The sequence below is a fragment of the Bos mutus genome, chromosome 4, assembly GCF_027580195.1.
Source record: "Bos mutus isolate GX-2022 chromosome 4, NWIPB_WYAK_1.1, whole genome shotgun sequence".
NCBI lineage: Eukaryota > Metazoa > Chordata > Mammalia > Artiodactyla > Bovidae > Bos > Bos mutus.
In genome coordinates this window covers 70,920,803-70,939,548 of record NC_091620.1, presented here as the reverse complement: position 1 = coordinate 70,939,548, position 18,746 = coordinate 70,920,803, and the positions used below count along the sequence as shown (strand labels likewise).

At 39.4% G+C, this 18,746-nt stretch overlaps 1 protein-coding gene across 1 annotated transcript in view; it reads left to right on the top strand.

Annotated features, from left to right (window-relative positions):
* Positions 1-700: 700 nt before the first annotated feature.
* PRKAR2B (protein kinase cAMP-dependent type II regulatory subunit beta) overlaps positions 701-18,746 on the top strand; it is a 101,983-nt gene continuing 83,937 nt past the window's right edge. The window contains exon 1 of the mRNA XM_005901434.3: positions 701-1,253. Within this exon, the coding sequence (XP_005901496.1) occupies positions 947-1,253 (307 nt within the window). The 5' untranslated portion in view covers positions 701-946. The remainder of the gene's footprint in view (positions 1,254-18,746) is intronic.

Genomic DNA, 18,746 nt, shown 5'->3' with positions numbered 1-18,746 from the left:
AAGGGCCTCACAATAAATCGTGCATTTGTCTCAACAAGTAGTAACTGCACCAAGTGGACAATGGGATACTATCAGTGAACCAAAACAATAAAACAGGTTGAGTGGAGAAAGGCTGTGTAACACATGGCGAAAGAAAAAGAAAGGTGTCACAAAAGATGGGGCATTATTTCTTTGTCCAAAAGAACCAGTACTACCCGACTTTAAACAAAAGACATTACCCGCACGCACGTTAATACTACAATTAGATTCTAGGAGGAAAAGAAAATGACGCTAACAAGGTGGAGGCCCAAGTTTCAGGGCAAATCGCGTGGCACCAGTTCTGCTTGGACTCAGGGTGGTGAAACAGGCGTGGGAATTCGGCCGAGTGGCCCGTCCTCTCCGGGGCGTGCGGACAGGTGGACTACCAGGCGCGCCTGGACCCGAGGGTGACCCGGGGAGTGCCGAGTTGCGGGGTGGGGGGACCCGCCCGGGCCGCGCCCCCTAGGAGAGTGCCCCGCCAGCCTGCTGGCGCCGGCCTGCGTTGCGTCTTCAGCCCCTCAGCTGTGCAAGTGGCGGGTGCTCGGCGCCCGCCGGCAGGGTTGCCATGGTTTCCGTGGGTCACGTGGGGGCGCGCCGGAGCCCCCTCCCGCGTGCAGCGGTGGGGCGGGGGCGGGGCAGCCCGGGCGGGCGGGGGGGAGAGGAGCGGCCGCGGCGGGAGCGGGAGGAGCCGGAGATGCTGCCAGCCCTCTCCGGGCCGAGCTCGCTCAGCCGCCGCCGCCGCACGGAGCAGCCGCGCGCCGGGAGCCGCGGGCCGGGCCAGCCTGGCTGCCGGGGCCCAGTGCGCCGCGCTCGCAGCCGGTAGCCCCGCCAGCGCCCGTCTGCGCTTGCTTGGCTGCCGCTGGGCCCGAGGCCGGTTCAGCGAGGGGTCGAGGGCGGTGCCCCGGCGCCCGCCGGCAGGGGAGGCAGGATGAGCATCGAGATCCCAGCGGGACTGACGGAGCTGCTGCAGGGCTTCACCGTGGAGGTCCTGAGGCACCAGCCCGCGGACCTGCTGGAGTTCGCGCTGCAGCACTTCACACGCCTGCAGGAGGAGAACGAGCGCAAAGGCGCCGCGCGCTTCGGCCATGAAGGCAGGACCTGGGGGGACGCGGGCGCCGCCGGCGGGGGCGGCACCCCCAGCAAGGGGGTCAACTTCGCCGAGGAGCCCAGGCACAGCGATTCGGAGAACGGCGAGGAGGAGGAGGAAGAGGCCGCGGATGCAGGGGCATTCAACGGTGAGGACCGGATTCCCCGCGCGGGCCCCCACCCCCGCCGCTCCCCCTAGGTCCTTAGATCCCAGAGCTACGCTCACCCACCTCTCTCCGCCTTCCCTACCTTCCCCTCGCGCCCACCCCCTCAGCATCCATTTCTGTCTCTTCCACTCGCCCACTTTCTTCCTCCGCGCTCTCGTCGTGCCCTCCCCCGCCTTCCCTCCTCGGGAGGTGGGGAGCCGAAAGGTGAGACTTCTCTGCCCACTCGCCCCCCTCTCTTCCTGGGCTCAGAGGCAGAGGCCGGCAGGATTGGAGTGGGCATCTGAGAAACAACTTTCGCTGGGGTTGCATAAATGAAGCTGGCCCATTTGGCATCCTCTTTCAGCCCTTATGTGTATTAGTGGACTGTCCAAAACGAAAAGGCGGAGGGGTGGTCAATCACATTGGCTTCACTCTTGTTAGGACGGCAGATTCACTAAAAGGAGCGTGAAATTGGACTCACAGGGCAGAATAGAATTTATGGTGATGGCTTTGGCATTCTTGGAAACGAGAGTCATCTATTATTTTCCAGTTTACCGATAGCGTGTTGTGTTCTTCTGGGACACACAACAAAGGATCCTGTTTAGCCTGCAACCCGTGGGGTCTTTGGAATGAGGAAACGGGCTAATGGTTTGATTTAAAACAAAATTTGGATGATTTGATGTCTTAAAAAAAAAAATGTAGGAAAAACACTGTAGGACGTTCTGAAAGCTTGTTGGTTGTCTTTAGAATGAAAAGCAGTGAGTAATTGTAAGGACTGTGCCAGACACTGAAGCTAGAAAGAATGAATGGGAAAGAAAGGGGGGTTTTCTCCAGTAGCTGCTCCTGGCAGGTCCCACCCCTCCCGCTTCTAACCCTCTTTCCCTGACACACGCAGAGGCGCTTACACATTAACAGCCTCCTGCATTTACACAGCATGCCTAAATCCCATCTTTGTGGCATCCCAAGCTAAAATACCCGGGTGTGCAAATGTGCAAGTGCTTTTTCTTTGTGGTGTAAGACAAACGTGCATCCAGCATCACACCAGCTTTTATTTATTTACACTACTCGTGGTTTGTGTGTCCGCAGTACATTTCATGTTTTAAAGTGTCATTTCCTTGTGTACGTTTCTAGGAAGGTGTTTCTTTTCTTTGCAGAATTGTTGAAATGTGTTATAAAATTAAGGTATTTTTAGCTTATCTGAAGCAGTCACAGAAAGCCCTAGGAATTAATGCTCTCTGAAGATAAAATGGAAGATTGTTACTTTAAAAATTTTGATTTTGGACTTTGTAATGTTCCCAGGGGTAGGATAATCATAGTCTTCATTTTGCACAAAAACTTAATCTAATGCTTTTCTTACTAGAAATGGCATGAGAAGGAAAGAGTGCACATTTTAAGTAGATGGGCAGGAGAAGCCACTGATGAATGACACAAAGGAACATCTAATACCTCTTTAATGCTTGAGACACACATCCACACACGAGTACATCCACATGCATATGGACACACACAAAGAAAACCAAAAGGACTAATTTCCCAGATTGGAGAAACCAAAGACTAAGGGACTTGCTAAACAGCCTATATTTGTTCAGTGCGATATATTGTTTGTATAACTTGTGTAATGTTTTGAAGTACTTTGCATTTATGATTTTGTTTTCTCTTTAAAACAGTGTAGATTGTACACAGAACAGATTTCATTTCCATTTAGCAATGAAGAAATAAGCCATTACCTTCTGAGTAGTAGGGATCATTTACTATGGTTTTATAGTCTCCAAAGCACTTTTATTGTAAAAACTACTCAATGTCAGTTTTACTATATACTAGTTAACCAATTGCCCAATTTATTCCCCATTACTATGGGGAATAAACCATATACTATGGTTTTATAGTCTCCAAAGCACTTTTATTGTAAAAACTACTCTGTCAGTTTTACTATATACTAGTTAACCAATTGCCCAATTTATTCCCCATTCCTACCCCCCCCACACTCCCCCAAGACTTATGACTGTAACCAGTTTGGTGATTATCCAGTGCACACATATGTGTCTATGTATAACAGAAACTTTGGCAGTGGTGCTTCCCTTTCCATTTTCCTTTAGGCGCAGTGAAAAAATACATATTTAGAGTAGTTTCTATTCTAATCATTTCTCAATTTTTTAAAAGTAATTTGTGTTGAGACCCCCAATTTAAAGAGAATTCTAGACTACCGAGGGGTTGGCAAACTTTTTTTGTAAAGGGTCAGAGAGTAAATACTTCAGGCTTTGTGAACAATGTATGGTCTCCATCTCATATTCCTCTTTTTTCTTTTTTAAACAGTCCTTTAAACATGTATTCCCTCTGTACAAAACTGGCCACAGACCAAGGCCATAGTCTGTCAACCCTCGGACAAAGGAGGAAAAAGTCAAAATAATACTCTTGGGGAGAGGGAGGGAAACAACGGGAATGAGCCTATCAGTTTAATTCCTAAGTCTAAAAAAGTGCTGAAATATATAAAAAAAACACCTAATACTGGGTAATCCTTGTGACATAGTAAAAAATAAGAAAAGTACTAAAGAATGGGGAAAGTACTAGAAGACAAGTCTTAATTTACTAAAACATAGCACAAGATGAAAAGGATAAGTCATTCTTAAATTTTAGTATATCTCTCAAGGAAGTTTGATTCTGAAATGAGTATTACCTGGTACTATGCTTTTGGAGCTTTTTTGAATAGGTTGGGGTGGACTTGGGATCTTTTTTTAACAGATGATATCTACTGTTCCCTGATCCTTCTTTGAGAAAGATTGGTCAACAGATAATGATAATAATGATGATTATAATACCACTTTCTCTTATTAACAGTTAAAAAATAGCTGCCATTTATTGAGATTGTGTGCTAGGCACTATCTAAATGCCTGGATCCATTATCCCAGCTTTATAAGAAAGATGAGACTGACAGTTGTTCAGTGTTTCACAGCTGGTAGGCTGCAGAGGTTGTAAGAGCGGTGGGCCTGGCACCATGCCTGTGCTCTTAAGTCCCGGCTTTTATCTCTGGGAAGGGGGTGGGCCTGGCATCCCTTGAGCATCCCTTTTATGTCAAGCTCTGCTTGAGGCCCTTAATATGTTTTGTCTGTAAGGTTTAGAAAAATAAACTTGTCCAAGGTCACACACAGGACTAGTGAGGAATAGAGCCTGGTTTCTTACTCACATCTGTCTGACCTAAGATCATCAGAGGTCTCTCCCTTAATGAAATTTGTCCAGCTGGCTGAATCAGAGGTCAGGTGTTCCTGCTTTTTTTTTTTTCAGTAATGGTGATGAATTTGCATTGATTAATTCATACCTACTGTCACAAATCCCTTAGGACAAGTGATAGTATTTGTGAGAGGTTGTTCAGAAAGGCAAGTTTTTGACCATGAAACTGGTTGCCATTGACTTCCCCAGAGAGATCAAGCATGTGTGACCTTGAACTCATAGTGTGGTAGTTGAATCAAGCAAGTGAACCAGCATTTGGGACCTTGGCCAAAAGTCTGATGGGTGAAGGTGGTCTTTACTTCTCTCTTCCCTTTCCAAAGGATTCTTCCTCTGCTGATTGCTTTCTTGTTCCCTTCCTATTCTTTTCTAAGTTGATCACTTCTGATGTTTACTTCCAGCTTGCTGTCAATTCTTGTTAAAAGGGCAACCTTTAGGTGTTAGAATGATAGTGGCATATTGTGATTCCCTTTCTGGGAACTCTTAAAGTCCTGGAAAAAGCGATCATTGAGACTGCCTCCCTCTTCCCCGTCCTACAGAAATCAAATGAAACTTGACCTGTCTCTTCTGCAAGGGCCATGTCCCCAGGCTTGGAATTATTAGGAGGGTTGCAATAAGCCAAAGTTGGATCAGTACCAATTTGGAGTGAAATCTGTGGCAATTAATACAGGCATCATTGGGAGATCTTGTGTTGCTCAATTATTTCTTAAGTGAAATAACTCAGATTACAAAATGAAGTAAATGACAAGTGCTGCTCAGTCGTGTCCAGCTCTTTGCGACCCCATGGACTATAGCCCGCCAGGCTCCTCTGTCCATGGAATTATCGCAACAGGAATGCTGGAGTGGGTTACCATTTCCATCTCCAAAATTGACAAGTAATTGGAAACAAATTATACAAGGGCCCATGAGGAATCAAACTAGAAGAAAAATAGACTGATGTAAAATATGGAAGAACTAATATACTAAATTATGGAAGGCAAAGATCTCAAGGTCAGGTTAATTTACAGGGCAAAACTATAGAACCATGGCTTATAAGCTTGGATGTCAAAGGTATATAAATAGAAATTTAGCATGTAAAATCTGTGACTTAATCCTCTTAACTCTGATTTACGTCAAATCTTTTAGAACTTTATCTTTATCTACCTTTACATTTTTACAATTTTAGGGGATTGTGTAGAGTTTACCCGAGATCTTGAAAATTATGCAAAATATTGGAAAATTGGAGCTTATGGTGAGAGATTAAGGGAACAAAGGTACGTAGCATGAGAGGAAATGGTTGAAAGAGCTGAGAAGAGCATGCATGTGTCTGAAATTTTTTCTTAAGAGGATTAAGAACAAATGTTCTTCATCTCTATTAAATACAGAATTGGAAGAGCTAAGCTTCATTGTAACTTGAAGAATAAAAGTCAGAAATTCATCTGCCTGGAATGACGTGTGTGGTCTTCCTAAAAAATGAGATGACAAACAATGAGGGTAGTAGATTTACTTCCTAAGAATCTGCTGTGAAAAAGTTCTTAACCTTGTTCATATTGGAAGTAAAAAAACATGTTGATATTCATGGCCTAACTGACAGTAGGAAATTGTAGAGAGGAATTAGAGCTTTAAAGGAGAGTTGCTTTGGTTGATTTTTTAGGCTCATTTGGGTGAGCCCTTTTTTAAGAACTTGCTCTGTGGAGGGCTCCTGGAGACTGTTGTGAGACAAAGCAGCCAATCCTTAGTCTCCTACTTCATGTAGCCTTTAGCATACAGCTAAAGAAAGAAATTTATTTTAGTGATGGTACTTGTGCAATGAACTGAAAATTAAAATATCTTTTAGTATATAATCAACCTCTTAAATCCATTTAATCAGTTTGAAAAGCATTCATGGAAGTTGATTTTGGAGGGTTAACTTGCAACTTAGACAATGTCTATTTTTTTTTTAATGGATAAAATGCTGTGCTCAGCCTGTTGACATGTCATAATAATGGTACTTGCTTTGTGAAGTTTTAATGAGGATAAATGGAGTAATATTTGCAAGGCCCTTAGGATACTGCACCCAACAAGCATAGGTTACCTATTAAACAAATAATCTTATTTATAAGAGGTCTTCCAGAAGTATTTTCTTCACAATGAGGCTTTCATTGTGTTTGGTGGAGATGAATCTAACGTTTGCACTTTTTTACACAGATGAAATAGGAAATGAGCTTGCTGGGCAGTTTCTCTTAGGATTTAATGTGAAGTTATGTTGCTGCTGCTGCTGCTGCTAAGTCGCTTCAGTCATGTCCAGTAATAAAACCCACATCCTTTCAACTCATAATTTGTAGCTAAGCACTCTAGGATTTTGTAGTTAATGAGACTTTTCTGGTCTTTGGCTATTGGAAATTTATATAGTAGTTTTAAATCCTCCTCCTGAAATGGATTACATCATTCATGACAATGGCTGAAATGTTGAAGCCATTATTTTAGTTAGGAGCTTAAAACAACATTAGAGAAGATTTTAAAAAAATATTTTGTGTTAGAGATGGCAATTATGATTTTTCAAAGAACAGTTAAGAACATTATTCATTTTAATAGTAGCATTAAATGGATTAGTTTAGGGATTGAAATTGGGAAATCAAAGGACTTTGGGTGTCCTTTCTCAAACTTTTATCCGTCTATTACTTTAGACTTGGGAAAAGGGAGGGAGGGGGGAGAGGAGGGATGGGAAAAGAGAGAGGAGGAGGGAGAGGAGTGAAATCAGTTGCAACTTGTGAAGGGTTCTTTGAGAAACTGATACCTTTTCTTAAGCAGTGGCACAGAATAAAAGCATCTCAACAAAAACTGAAGCATTGGATGCTTTCATATGTTTACTTACCCTATCTTAAAGATCAAACTGTAGCTATTATTTAACTTAAGACTGTTACAAGCTTTCCATTTGAAGGCATGTAAGCTTTCCATTTGAGTTTGTACATAAAGTGATATATTGTATCTGGGTGGACAGAGTAAATATTTAGTGATTATTCATTGTTGCAAATCTCATTCCCTGGATTCCAGTAAATTTCCAGCTGTCAAAGTTATGTCCATAGCTGTGTCAAAAAAAAAAAAAAAAATGTGTATCTTTTTCAACCATGTGGATACTAACAAAAGATCTTTGAAATTGTCAAGGAGGAATTTATTTGTGATCCCTTAAAAAGAGAGATCTTAATGAGAGCGGTAGGAATAAAGAAAGCCTATGGTGGAAGTAGGGGTTGATGGAATATTTGAGGTAAGGGGTTGACAAAGGTGTTTGAGTTGACTGACCTTGGGGTCTGCCTTAGCAGTGCTCAGAGTCACAGAGTAAAGGGGCTGAGACCTGGGACAGCCCATGAGGAGAAAGAACATGTGTTAAGTTGAGAGGTAGGATCCTCTGCTCATTCACCCACTGCAGACATATTTATTGAGAACCAACTCCTTTTTTTCTTAAGAAAAAAGAAGTAATTATTCTTTTAAGTTTACTGTCTCTAGACTCCTTAAGAGACAATCCTTTTGTCACAGACTGTTTCATAGATAGAATACGTTGTCTATAACATTTAGCAGATGGAGCTGCTGAGAGCCAGGGACGTTCCTTGCCCAGATTTAGTCCGTTTTGGTCTTTTTGTTCATAGAATTATCACTTAACATTTTGTGTGCTATTGATATTAACTTACATACTATAAATCCTCCCTGTCTTCCATCAGGGTGATAGATAAGGTCTAAAAGGCCAGGCTAACAAGAAGTACTTTTGTACTTTTCTCTTCAGAGTCACCATTTTTTTTTCTCTTTGATTTTTTCATTGCAGTGAAATTTAATATTAGATTTTATTTGTGTGTCAATTGCTTAAGAAGAGGCAATGGAAAAGAAAAAAGAGTGCAGTGACTTTTCTGAGTTGGGTGAGTTGTTGTCATCATGTTCTTGGTCCTGTTCTTATTGTCCTTCCAGCCTTATCCTTACCATTTAGTTGTGATTGAGATGGTCGTGGTTGCAAAACCCCATACGAAAACTTCACTGTGATACTGATTATTATCTTTATTTTATGGGAGCAAGTTTTTGTGTTTCGGAAATTCAAAATGACTCAGACTGTTCCATTATGTAATTATTTTGTGGAAAGAATTTGAGCTCAAATTTTCAGGTCATGGCTTACATGAAAACAACAATCTAAAAAAATCAGAAATATAAACACAGTTGGTGTAACATTTATAAATGTTTCAGCAATAGGCTTTGCCATGTGTAGCTTAGTATGTTTGGAAGCTAAAAAAAAAAATCATTCCAGTTGCTGCTGTTTAAAAATGTTCTGTATTTTAAAAAAAAGACAAAAGGTCAAAATATAAACACATGTTCCACATAAAAGTGAAGCCAAAAAGATATACTGTATACAGTGATTCCGGTATCCGTTTGGCTGGGGACTGACACTATTTAATTTACATTAGCTGTTCCAAGATAGAATAGTTCATGGGAGTTTTACTGAGGGGAATTTTTTTTTTTTTTTGGATAAAAAAGAAGGAAAAACTTCCATTTGTTTGAATATGTTAGACTAAAAAAGCATCTTTCCAAAGGTTCTTAATTAAAACATGACTCAGCTGTTTCATTTCAGTTGCTGTAGAAAGCTAATGTCTGTTAAATGATATTCTTTTTATTTAATCATTGTTAACATTTTTGGCTACTTAACTGCCAGGCCCTGAATAAGACTACTATACATATCATTCAGCCCTCCCCCGAGTGAGTGGTAGAGTCAGGATTCGAATCTGACAGTCTTAAGTTCAAAGCCCATCTGCTTGACCACACACTTCAGTGTTAGTAACTCTTACAGCAATAACATGGCTGAAAAGAACCACGTATCAAAAACTAAGCCACCTACTTTTCCCTCTAAACATTTAGTCTAGCTCAGCATTGATCCGTCCCTTTTACAATTTGCTTTTGCTCTCTGTTCTATCCGGATTAGCACTTGGTATACTTTTCTTACATGAGCTTTATTTTATTTTGGTATGCTCTGCAGCTTGTGAGATCTTAGTCCCTCAACCAGGAATCAAACCTCGGTGTTCAGCAGTGAAAGCGCGAAGTCCTATCCACTGGACCATCGGGGAAGCCCCAGTACTTGGTGGACTTTCCAAAATCAATAAAATATTTATTTTTAGAAATGAACACCTCATATACTGAGCTGTTTAATTATCAACTGTTTTTGATTATGTATCCTCATTAGCAAAATTGCTAATGAGGGAACATGATGAGTATACACATCCCAAGAATGTCTTTATAAATTTGTGCATGTACCAGTATATTAACTTACTATGTATATGAGAAAGCGTTGTGGTTGTTGTTCTTGTTGACTCTTTTGCAACCCCGTGGACTTTAGCCCACCAAGCTTCTCTGTCCATGGGATTTCCTAGGCAGGATAACTGGAGTAGGTTTCCGTTTCCTTTTCCAGAGGATCTTGCGAGCCCAGGGATCGAACCTGTGTCTTCTGCATTGTAGGTAGATTCTTTACCACTGAGCCATCAGGGGAGTCCCATGAGAAAGGATTCTACAATATAAATTTTGAAAGGGACAAGTAAGAAGTCATTGTAAACAAGTTCTAATTTTTTCCTACACCCTTAAAGAATTCCTTATACTCTGCCTTGGGGTGCATGACCCCATTTGGAGGAGCACAATCCTAACAATTCAACTAAACTGATACTCTATTAATATATAAGCTGGCTGTAATAAACTTTGGCTTCCTTTTTTAAGCTCCTGAATTATAGGGTCCTAGTGTGTTTGTGTTTGTCTTTTTAAATAGAGATTCATTAGGTAAGCTAATTGTTTAACTCAACCGAAGTTCGGCAGAATAAAGAGGAAAATTCTATCTTATAAGGAGGAAATAAAATCATACTACATGACAGATAAGATCCAGGCTTTTTCTTTTAAATTTGTATTCCTATCTGTACCTTGAATTCTACCTAGATTATAGAGTACTAAGGTTCTTGGTACACATTTTGGGGATGTGACAAACAGAATCATACCATGTTATAGGTGTTTAGTTAAGAATCACTAAGTCATGGAAATGCTGTCTGAATTAGAAGAAAATTTAAAGTTTAAAATATTTTAAAAGGTTAGGACCAGGCAATACTGTAAGGAGAAAAAAGTTTAAAATAGTTTAAAAGAAATGCAGTTACTTAGGGTATACTGATAAAGAACCTGTTTGCGGAGATGCAGGAGACATGGGTGTGATCCCTGGGTCAGGAAGATGTCCTGGAGGAGCCCCTGGCAACCCACTCCAGTATTCTTACCTGGAGAATCCCATGGACAGAAGAGCCTGGCAGGCTACAGTCCATAGGGTCACAAAGAGTCGGACATGACTGAAGCTACTTAGCATGCAGGCACGCACAGGGTATCTCAGGAAAGCAGTCTCTGGAGAGGACCGTTGTTTAGAAGGGAGACTCTTCACTGTCTCCCTTTTTGTAACTTGAAAAAAAGCTTATCATATACTTGTATTACCTATTAAGTACATTTTAAGTGAAAAAAGGCATGAAAGAAAGTCTCTTCATTTGTAAGCAGTCCTTGAGTAGTAGATAAAACACTGTAGAGGCATATAGTGTGGTTCAAAATTGATGCAGTCAAATATTCTTGCCTGAACTATTCTCTTGGTTATAGGTACCCAGTCCTCTTTCCTTAGCTTTCTGCCTAATCCGTTTTTCTCCAAAGGTTAGTTTCATTTCACCCTTCCAAAAGATGCTTACAAAATTCTCTGGTTGACATGAAAGGTGTCAGAATGGCAGGAAGAAAGCTTGGTGGCTGTCAGATGTGCCTGGCACAGGCAGGCAGGGATATGCAGTAATAAGCTCCCTGCCTTCTAGACTTTCCTGTGTGCATCTCGCTTTGCTCACATTAGGTGGCCAAATACATTTTAATTAACCTCAAGTTGAATACTGAATGTCTAATAATAGTAAATGTCTGTAAGCGTATATTTCTGAAGTGATCGAAACCTTCTTGGGCATGTGAATGTTAAAAATAGCCTCGGATAATCTTTCATATTTTAAACATTTTAAAGTGTTTCCATGAAATGTAAAAGCCTTTACTAGTCTTCGGTTTCATAGGTTTAGACTTCATTATATTAAACAAAATAAGGCGGCATTATATTTTGGCTGGTATTTGATCATTTTGCAAAATGCAACACAAGCATACAGGCTTGTCTTGCAGCTGAGAATTACATATACTCACTGAGTAGACGTTCTGATCTCTCCTTCTGCTTCTGTGAGCCCTGTGTTACATCTCAAATGCATCTGTTGCCCTGAACCTGCTTTGTCCTTTTTTCTCTCCATCTTGCCTCATTCCTAACCACCTTGAAAGACGCTGCCTTCTTCCCTTTATTACGAGAATCCTGCTCACCCCCCAGGGCTGACTTGCTCTTTGGAGCCCTCCAGTTTTAACTGTAGTTCCAGCACAGACCTCCCCTCTCCTTAAGATTCAATGAATCTACCTGCTTACCAGCCACCTCTGCTTGCATATTCTTCAAGCAACTCAAATAATTTTGCCCTAAACTGAATGTGTTACCGTCATCTACCTCAATTATTATTCCTTCCACTTTTCCCCTCCACTAATTTGATAAACATGGTCAGTAGAGCCCCTTTCCTCTGCCTTATACTTCTTAAGTCTGGTAGTTTATGGAAAACAGATTGCTTTTAGTGCTGAAAATTTTTAAAGTAATGCTGAAAAATCAGAAACAGTGAAAACTTAAAAAAAAATATACCCTTGTTTGGCATAAGCTCTGGGTTTGAATCTTGATTCTACCATTTATAACTTTTGGAACCTTGAGCAAGTTACTTTACCATCTACGCCTCAGTTTCCTCATCTGTGAAATGGGAATTATGACAGTACTTACCTCAGAGGGTTAAATGAGTTAACAGTGTCTGACATATACTAGCCTTATATATGGATTTGTTAAAAAATAAGAAAAGGAGGGAAGGAAGGAAAGGCAAGTTTTAGAAGTCAGAACATGACAGTTTTTAAAAATCAAGTTTGAACACAGCTCACCCTGGTGCTCTGTGATGACCTAGGTGGGTAGGATGGGGATGTGGAAGGGAGGCCCAAGAGGGAGGGGATATATGTACACTTACGGCTGATTCATTTTTGTACAGCAGAAACCAACACAACATTGTAAAGCAGTTATCCTTCAATTAAAAATAAATTTAAAAAAATGAAACTTGATTGAGACTGTAAGACACTGGAGATTACTTTCAAGTCAGCATAGTAATGGTACTTAAAGAAAAAGTTATTAATGAAAAGTATAAAACTAAAGTTTTTAGATCTTTCAGCCAAGTGTTTCAAACTTTAAAACCCCTTGCTCTTTTAAATCTCAAGTCCTCCTTTAATTCTATTTGAAATGCAAGGTAAATAGTCTGATTTGAAAGAAAAATAAGGGAAAAAAGGCAAAGCTCTGCTTTGTTTTCACACCATCTCCTTCCTTGACAATCAGTGTTTAACTGGTAGAATAAATAAATTTGTGTGTGTAAAATCTCCCAGTTTATGGTTTTAGTCAAGTTTTAATAAGTCATTTTAAAACAACTTGGGAAAGAGTAGGTAAGGGTATTGATAATAGGTACTTTATTTAAGTGAGGCAGATGCTTATAGTAAAAACATGAACGTGTGCCTGAAATAGAAATTGGGAAAATTGGTTGCATTAAATTGACAGCTTGTTTCCATTTCCTTATGTCATAATATTTATGAAAGAAAGCTTATGGTGGGACAAACTTTTGTACCTAAGTTTTATGTTAGAATGATTTTATTCTGAAAACCCATCATTCTGTACTTGCTCCACTACAAATTACTGTCTTAATAGATTTTTAGAAAGAAAAAGACAGTTCTTTTGGATCTTTGTTTTTACATGGAGTTTTTCACAGGTCTTTGATATCTTATTTGACTGTCATTAACAACAGTTTGGAGAAGGCAATGGCACCCCACTCAAAAGTACTCTTGCCTGGAAAATCCTATGGATGGAGGAGACTGGTAGGCTGCAGTCCATGGGGTCGCTAAGAGTCGGACACGACTGAACAACTTCACTTTCATTTTTCACTTTCATGCATTGGAGAAGGAAATGGCAACCTACTCCAGTGTTCTTGCCTGGAGAATCCCAGGGACCGGGGAGCCTGGTGGGCTGCCGTCCATGGGGTCGCACAGAGTCGGACACGACTGAAGCGACTTAGCAGCAGCAGCAGCAGCAGCAACAGTTTATCAACTAAGCAATATTAGGATCTTTGATTCCTAATAGTTCCTTAAAAAGAATTCAAAAGATATTTTAGTGTTCAAATTTTAAGAAAAACTCATTTGTGAAAGGATATTTTGTGAAATATATTTAGGAGCATATTTAGCATTGAAAGAGTACAAAGCTTCAGTTATTGAAAGAGTACAAAGCTTCAGTTATGCAAGGTGAATGAGTTCTGGGAATCTAAGTATATAGCAAGGTGACAGTTACCAGTACTGTACTGGATGCTTGAAATTGGCTGAGAAAATTGATCTTAATTAAAATCTTCACACATACAGAATGGTGACTATATAGAGGTGATAGTTAAATTGTTTAGCTTCATTGTGGTGATTTTTTTTTTACAGTGTATACATATGCCAAAATATCAAGTTGCATGCCTTACATATATTGTTTTTATATGTCAAAGGTAACAAAGTAAAAAAAATGCAGTGTAAACTAATCTGGTTGGACTGAGAGTATTCAGAGATTTTTATGTACCGAGAGATTTTTATCTCCAAAACCAAGTAGAGGAGAAATTTTTTTTCTCTCTCTTCTCTTTCTTTCTCTTTCTTATAATTATGAGGTGTTTCCAATATACAAAAATGAATACTCATAAAAACTATCCCCTGTCTCTAACAGATTCTAACATCTTAACCCTTCAGGTTTTTTTTTTTCTTTTAAGAAAATAATTATACATACAGTAGTTTTCTTGTGTGTCCCTCTCTTACCTATTCTCTTAACTTCCTTCTCCATAGATAACCACCACTATGATGAATTTGGTGTCTTTATTTCCTATTTTTGTTTCTGTACTGTTACTACAAAGGCATCTATTTATAGATTAGGAATAATGCTATTTTGCATATATTCCAAGTTTGTATAATTGTACCACTTATAAAAGTTTCATTTATGTAAATTATCATCCTTCAGCTTGTTTCTGAGAACAGTGTTTGAGATATTACATTGATTCATGTAGCCCTTGTTTACTTCTTTTAAACTGTTAGTATACCCTTATGTAAATAGACAGTTTATCCGTTCTTCGATAAATATTTTGCTTGTTTCTAATTATTTGTTATTACAGTGCTCTGATGAGCATGATGTGTGTGTGCATGTATGTGTATTATGCAAATGTACTCGAGTTTATTAAAGTGTGGGGACCCCTGGAGGACCATTCCTCTCCTACTCCTTGACCTTTTCAGGGAGCCTATGGATTGAAAATAATGATAATAATAATATATAGTAAGTTCTTTGCCTTCCCCCTCATTCTCTCATAAGTATATAATGGAATTTTCCAGAGGGTACATAATGTATACTGTTGCAGCAGATTGAATGCAGAAGTAGATGTGAGAACCCAGCTGTCTTCTATTATGCCAGATTTGTAAAAAAACGTAAAATAGCCATTCTTTTTATTAATTTTTTTTGTTTTGGAGAATGTAGTTATTTTCCATAAGAATATGTTATTTATAATAATGTGTAGTTGTCTTACTGTTCATTTTTAAGTGAAATAATTTAAAAACAATTTTAATTTCTTATACAATATATATTCATGACTATCACTCATATAAACAAATAATTTTTAAGAATGTAAAGAGGTTTTGAGACTGAAGTTCGAGGATTACTGCTCCAGGTTATATATCTAAGCGTAGAAAGGCTGGTTGGAGAGAACACACAGCTTTCACTGTACCTCATTTTGCCTTATTTGCTCTGCAAAGCTGTTATCCAGTTTTCACCCTCAGCAGTAGTGTGAGAATTTCTAGTTCTGCACATTTAAGCTACCATTTGATGTTGTTGGAATTTAAGCAGCTTTGCCAATAGGATGGATATTATCTTGCAATCTCGTGAACTAAATTTGCTTTTCCTTGATTACTGTTGATCTTGAACATCTTTTTTATGTTCACTGATCATATTTGTAGTTCATTTTCTGTGAAAAATAATTTTTTAGTGCCATTTTTCCTATCTGACTGTGTTGTTCTTACTGATTTGTAAGGGTGTTCCTTTTCTTTCCCCATCCATCCATCCATCCATCTTCTGTTTACTAATTCTTTCTTGGTAACATGCATTGAAAAAAAAATCTTCTCCCAGTCTTGGGCTTGTCTTTTCATTTTATTTACAGTAGCGTGGTTTGAACAGAGTTTTCTTTGTTTTGTCCTCTAGTGTTACTGAGATATAATCAACATACAGCACTGTGTAAATTTAAGGTGTCCAGCATAATGGTTTGATTTATGTACCTCATAAAATGATTATCACACTAGGTTTAGTGAACATCCATCATCTCATATAGATGTAAAATGAAAGAAAAAATATTTTTTTCCTTATGATGAGAACTCTTAGGATTCACTGTCTTAAGAACGTTCATATATAACATACAGTAGTGTTAATTATATAGATCTTATTGTGCATTACGTCCCTAATACTTACTCATCCTCTAACTGGAAGTTTAAACTATTTGACTATCTTCATCCAATTGCTCCTCCTCTCAACCTCTGCCTCTGGTAACCATAAATCTGATCTCTCTATGAGTTTGTTTATTTGTTTGTTTGTTGAAGAATAATTGACCTACAGCAAACACTGTTAGTTCTTGATGCATAACATAGAGATTTGATATTTCTACATGTTGCAGATTGATTACCACAATAAGTCTAGTTACCATTTGTCATCGTACAAAGATATTATCAATACATTATTATTGATTATAGTCTCCTTGCTGTATATGTCATCCCCATGACTCACTTGTTTTGTAAATGGAGGTTTACCTCTTAATTTCCTTCACTTGTTCCACTCTTTTCACTCATGTTCATGCCTTTTCACTCAAGAACATAATTTCTTGATTTTATTATAGGCTAACATTAATCCTTTCCTTTATACTTACACTTTTTTGTGCCTTAAGAAATCCATCTCTGCCCCACATTAAAAAGATAATCCCTTCATTTTCTTGTAAAAATGAAAAAGTCTTGAGTTTCACACTTAAGGTTTTAATCTATCTATAATTTATTTTTGTGCATGGTGTGAGATGAGAATCTCATTTCATTTTTTAAGAATATGCATCATTTTTTTACTTTTTCCCTCACTGACTTTTAAACATCAGTTTCTCATTTTTATGTGAATGTACTTAAAGGCTATTCTGTTCTATTCATTTGTCCATTCTTTCATTTTAATATTTTTATCTTAATACGAGTTTATATGGTCCTGATTTGTGGTAGGGTAAGTAATTTTTACTTTATTTTTTTGGGCTCCAAAATCATTGCAGATGGTGACTGCAGCCATAAAATTAAAAGACACTTAACTCAAACTTGGAAGAAAAGTTATGACCAACCTGCTGCTGCTGCTGCTGCTAAGTCACTTCAGTCGTGTCCGACTCTGTGCGACCCCATAGACAGCAGCCCACCAGGCTCCCCCATCCCTGGGATTCTCCAGGCAAGAACACTGGAGTGGGTTGCCATTTCCTTCTCCAATGCATGAAAGTGAAAAGTGAAAGTGAAGTCGTTCAGTAGTGTCCGACTCATAGCGACCCCATGGATTGCAGTCTACCAGGCTCCTCCATCCATGGGATTTTCCAGGCAAGAGTACTGGAGTGGGGTGCCATTGCCTTCTCTGATGACTAAGCTAGATAGCATATTAAGAAGCAGAGACATTACTTTGCCAACAAAGATCCATCTAGTCAAGGCTATGACTTTTCCACTAGTATGGAAAGTTGTGATGTGGATGTGAAAGTTGGACTGTAAAGAAAGCCAAGTGCCGAAGAATTATGCTTTTGAACTGTGGTGTTGGAGAAGACTCTTGAGAGTCCTTTGGACTGCAAGAAGATCCAACCAGTCCATTCTAAAAGAAATCAGTCCTGAATATTCACTGGAAGGACTGATGCTGAAACTGAAACTCCAAAACTTTGGCCACCTTATGCGAAGAACTGACTCATTTGAAAAGACTCTGATGCTGTGAAAGATTGAAGGCAAGAGGAGAAGGGGACGACAGAGGATGAGATGGTTGGATGGCATCGCCAACTCAATGGACATGAGTTTGAGTAAACTCCAGGAGTTGGTGATGGACAGGGAGGCCTGGAGTGCTGCAGTCCGTGGGATTGCAAAGTCGGACACGACTGAGCGACTGAACTGAAGTAATTTTTACCTTATTTTTCTTCAGAATTGTTTAACCACCCATGGGCTTCTATTATCCCACAGAACTTTTAGGATAAGCTTCTTTAAATGATACTGGATCTTTCTGTCCATGAACATTGCGTATCTCCATTTATTCAGTTTTCCTTTCATTTCTTCAGTGTTCTGTAATTTTCTCCATAAAGGATTTTCTTGTCTTTTCTTAACTTTATTTCTAAGTTACTTATTATTTTTTGTTGCTATTATAATTGTGTTTTTTCCCTTACATATTCTAATTTATTTTTATTGGAATATATATAAGGAGCTGTTAAATCTCAATAATAATAAGGCTCTAATCAAACTGAGCAAAAGACTTAAACAGTTTAATAAAGAAGACATGAGAATGGCCAGTAAACCCATGGGAGAGTGCTCAGTAACTTTGATTATTAAGGAAATTAGCATTAAAATCACAATGAGATTCCTCTAAGCACACAAGAATAGCTAAAATAGAAGACATGTCTTACGTTAGCAAAGATATAAGGTAACTGAAATTCTTGGTTATTACATGAGAGGATGAAATGGTACAAACAAGAAATCAGCAGATTTTTTATAAGGTTAAATATTTATTTACCTATGACCCAGCAGTCCCACTCTAGGTATCTGTGCTGTGCTGTACTTGGTCACTCAGTTGTGTCTGACCCTTTGCAACCCCTAGGGACCATAGCCTGCCAGGCACCTCTGTACCTGGGGATTCTCCAGGCAAGAATACTGGAGTGGGTTATCATTCCCTCCTCCAGGGGATCTTCCCAACTCAGGGATCAAACCCACGTGTTCCACATTCCAGGCAGATTCTTTACCATCTGAGACACCAGGGAAGCCCATGAATACTGGAGTGGGAAGCCTATGCTTTCTTCAGGGAATCTTCCTGACCCAGGAATCAAACCAGGGTTTCCTGCATTGCGGGCAGATGTTTTACCAGCTGAGCTACCAGGGAAGCTCCTT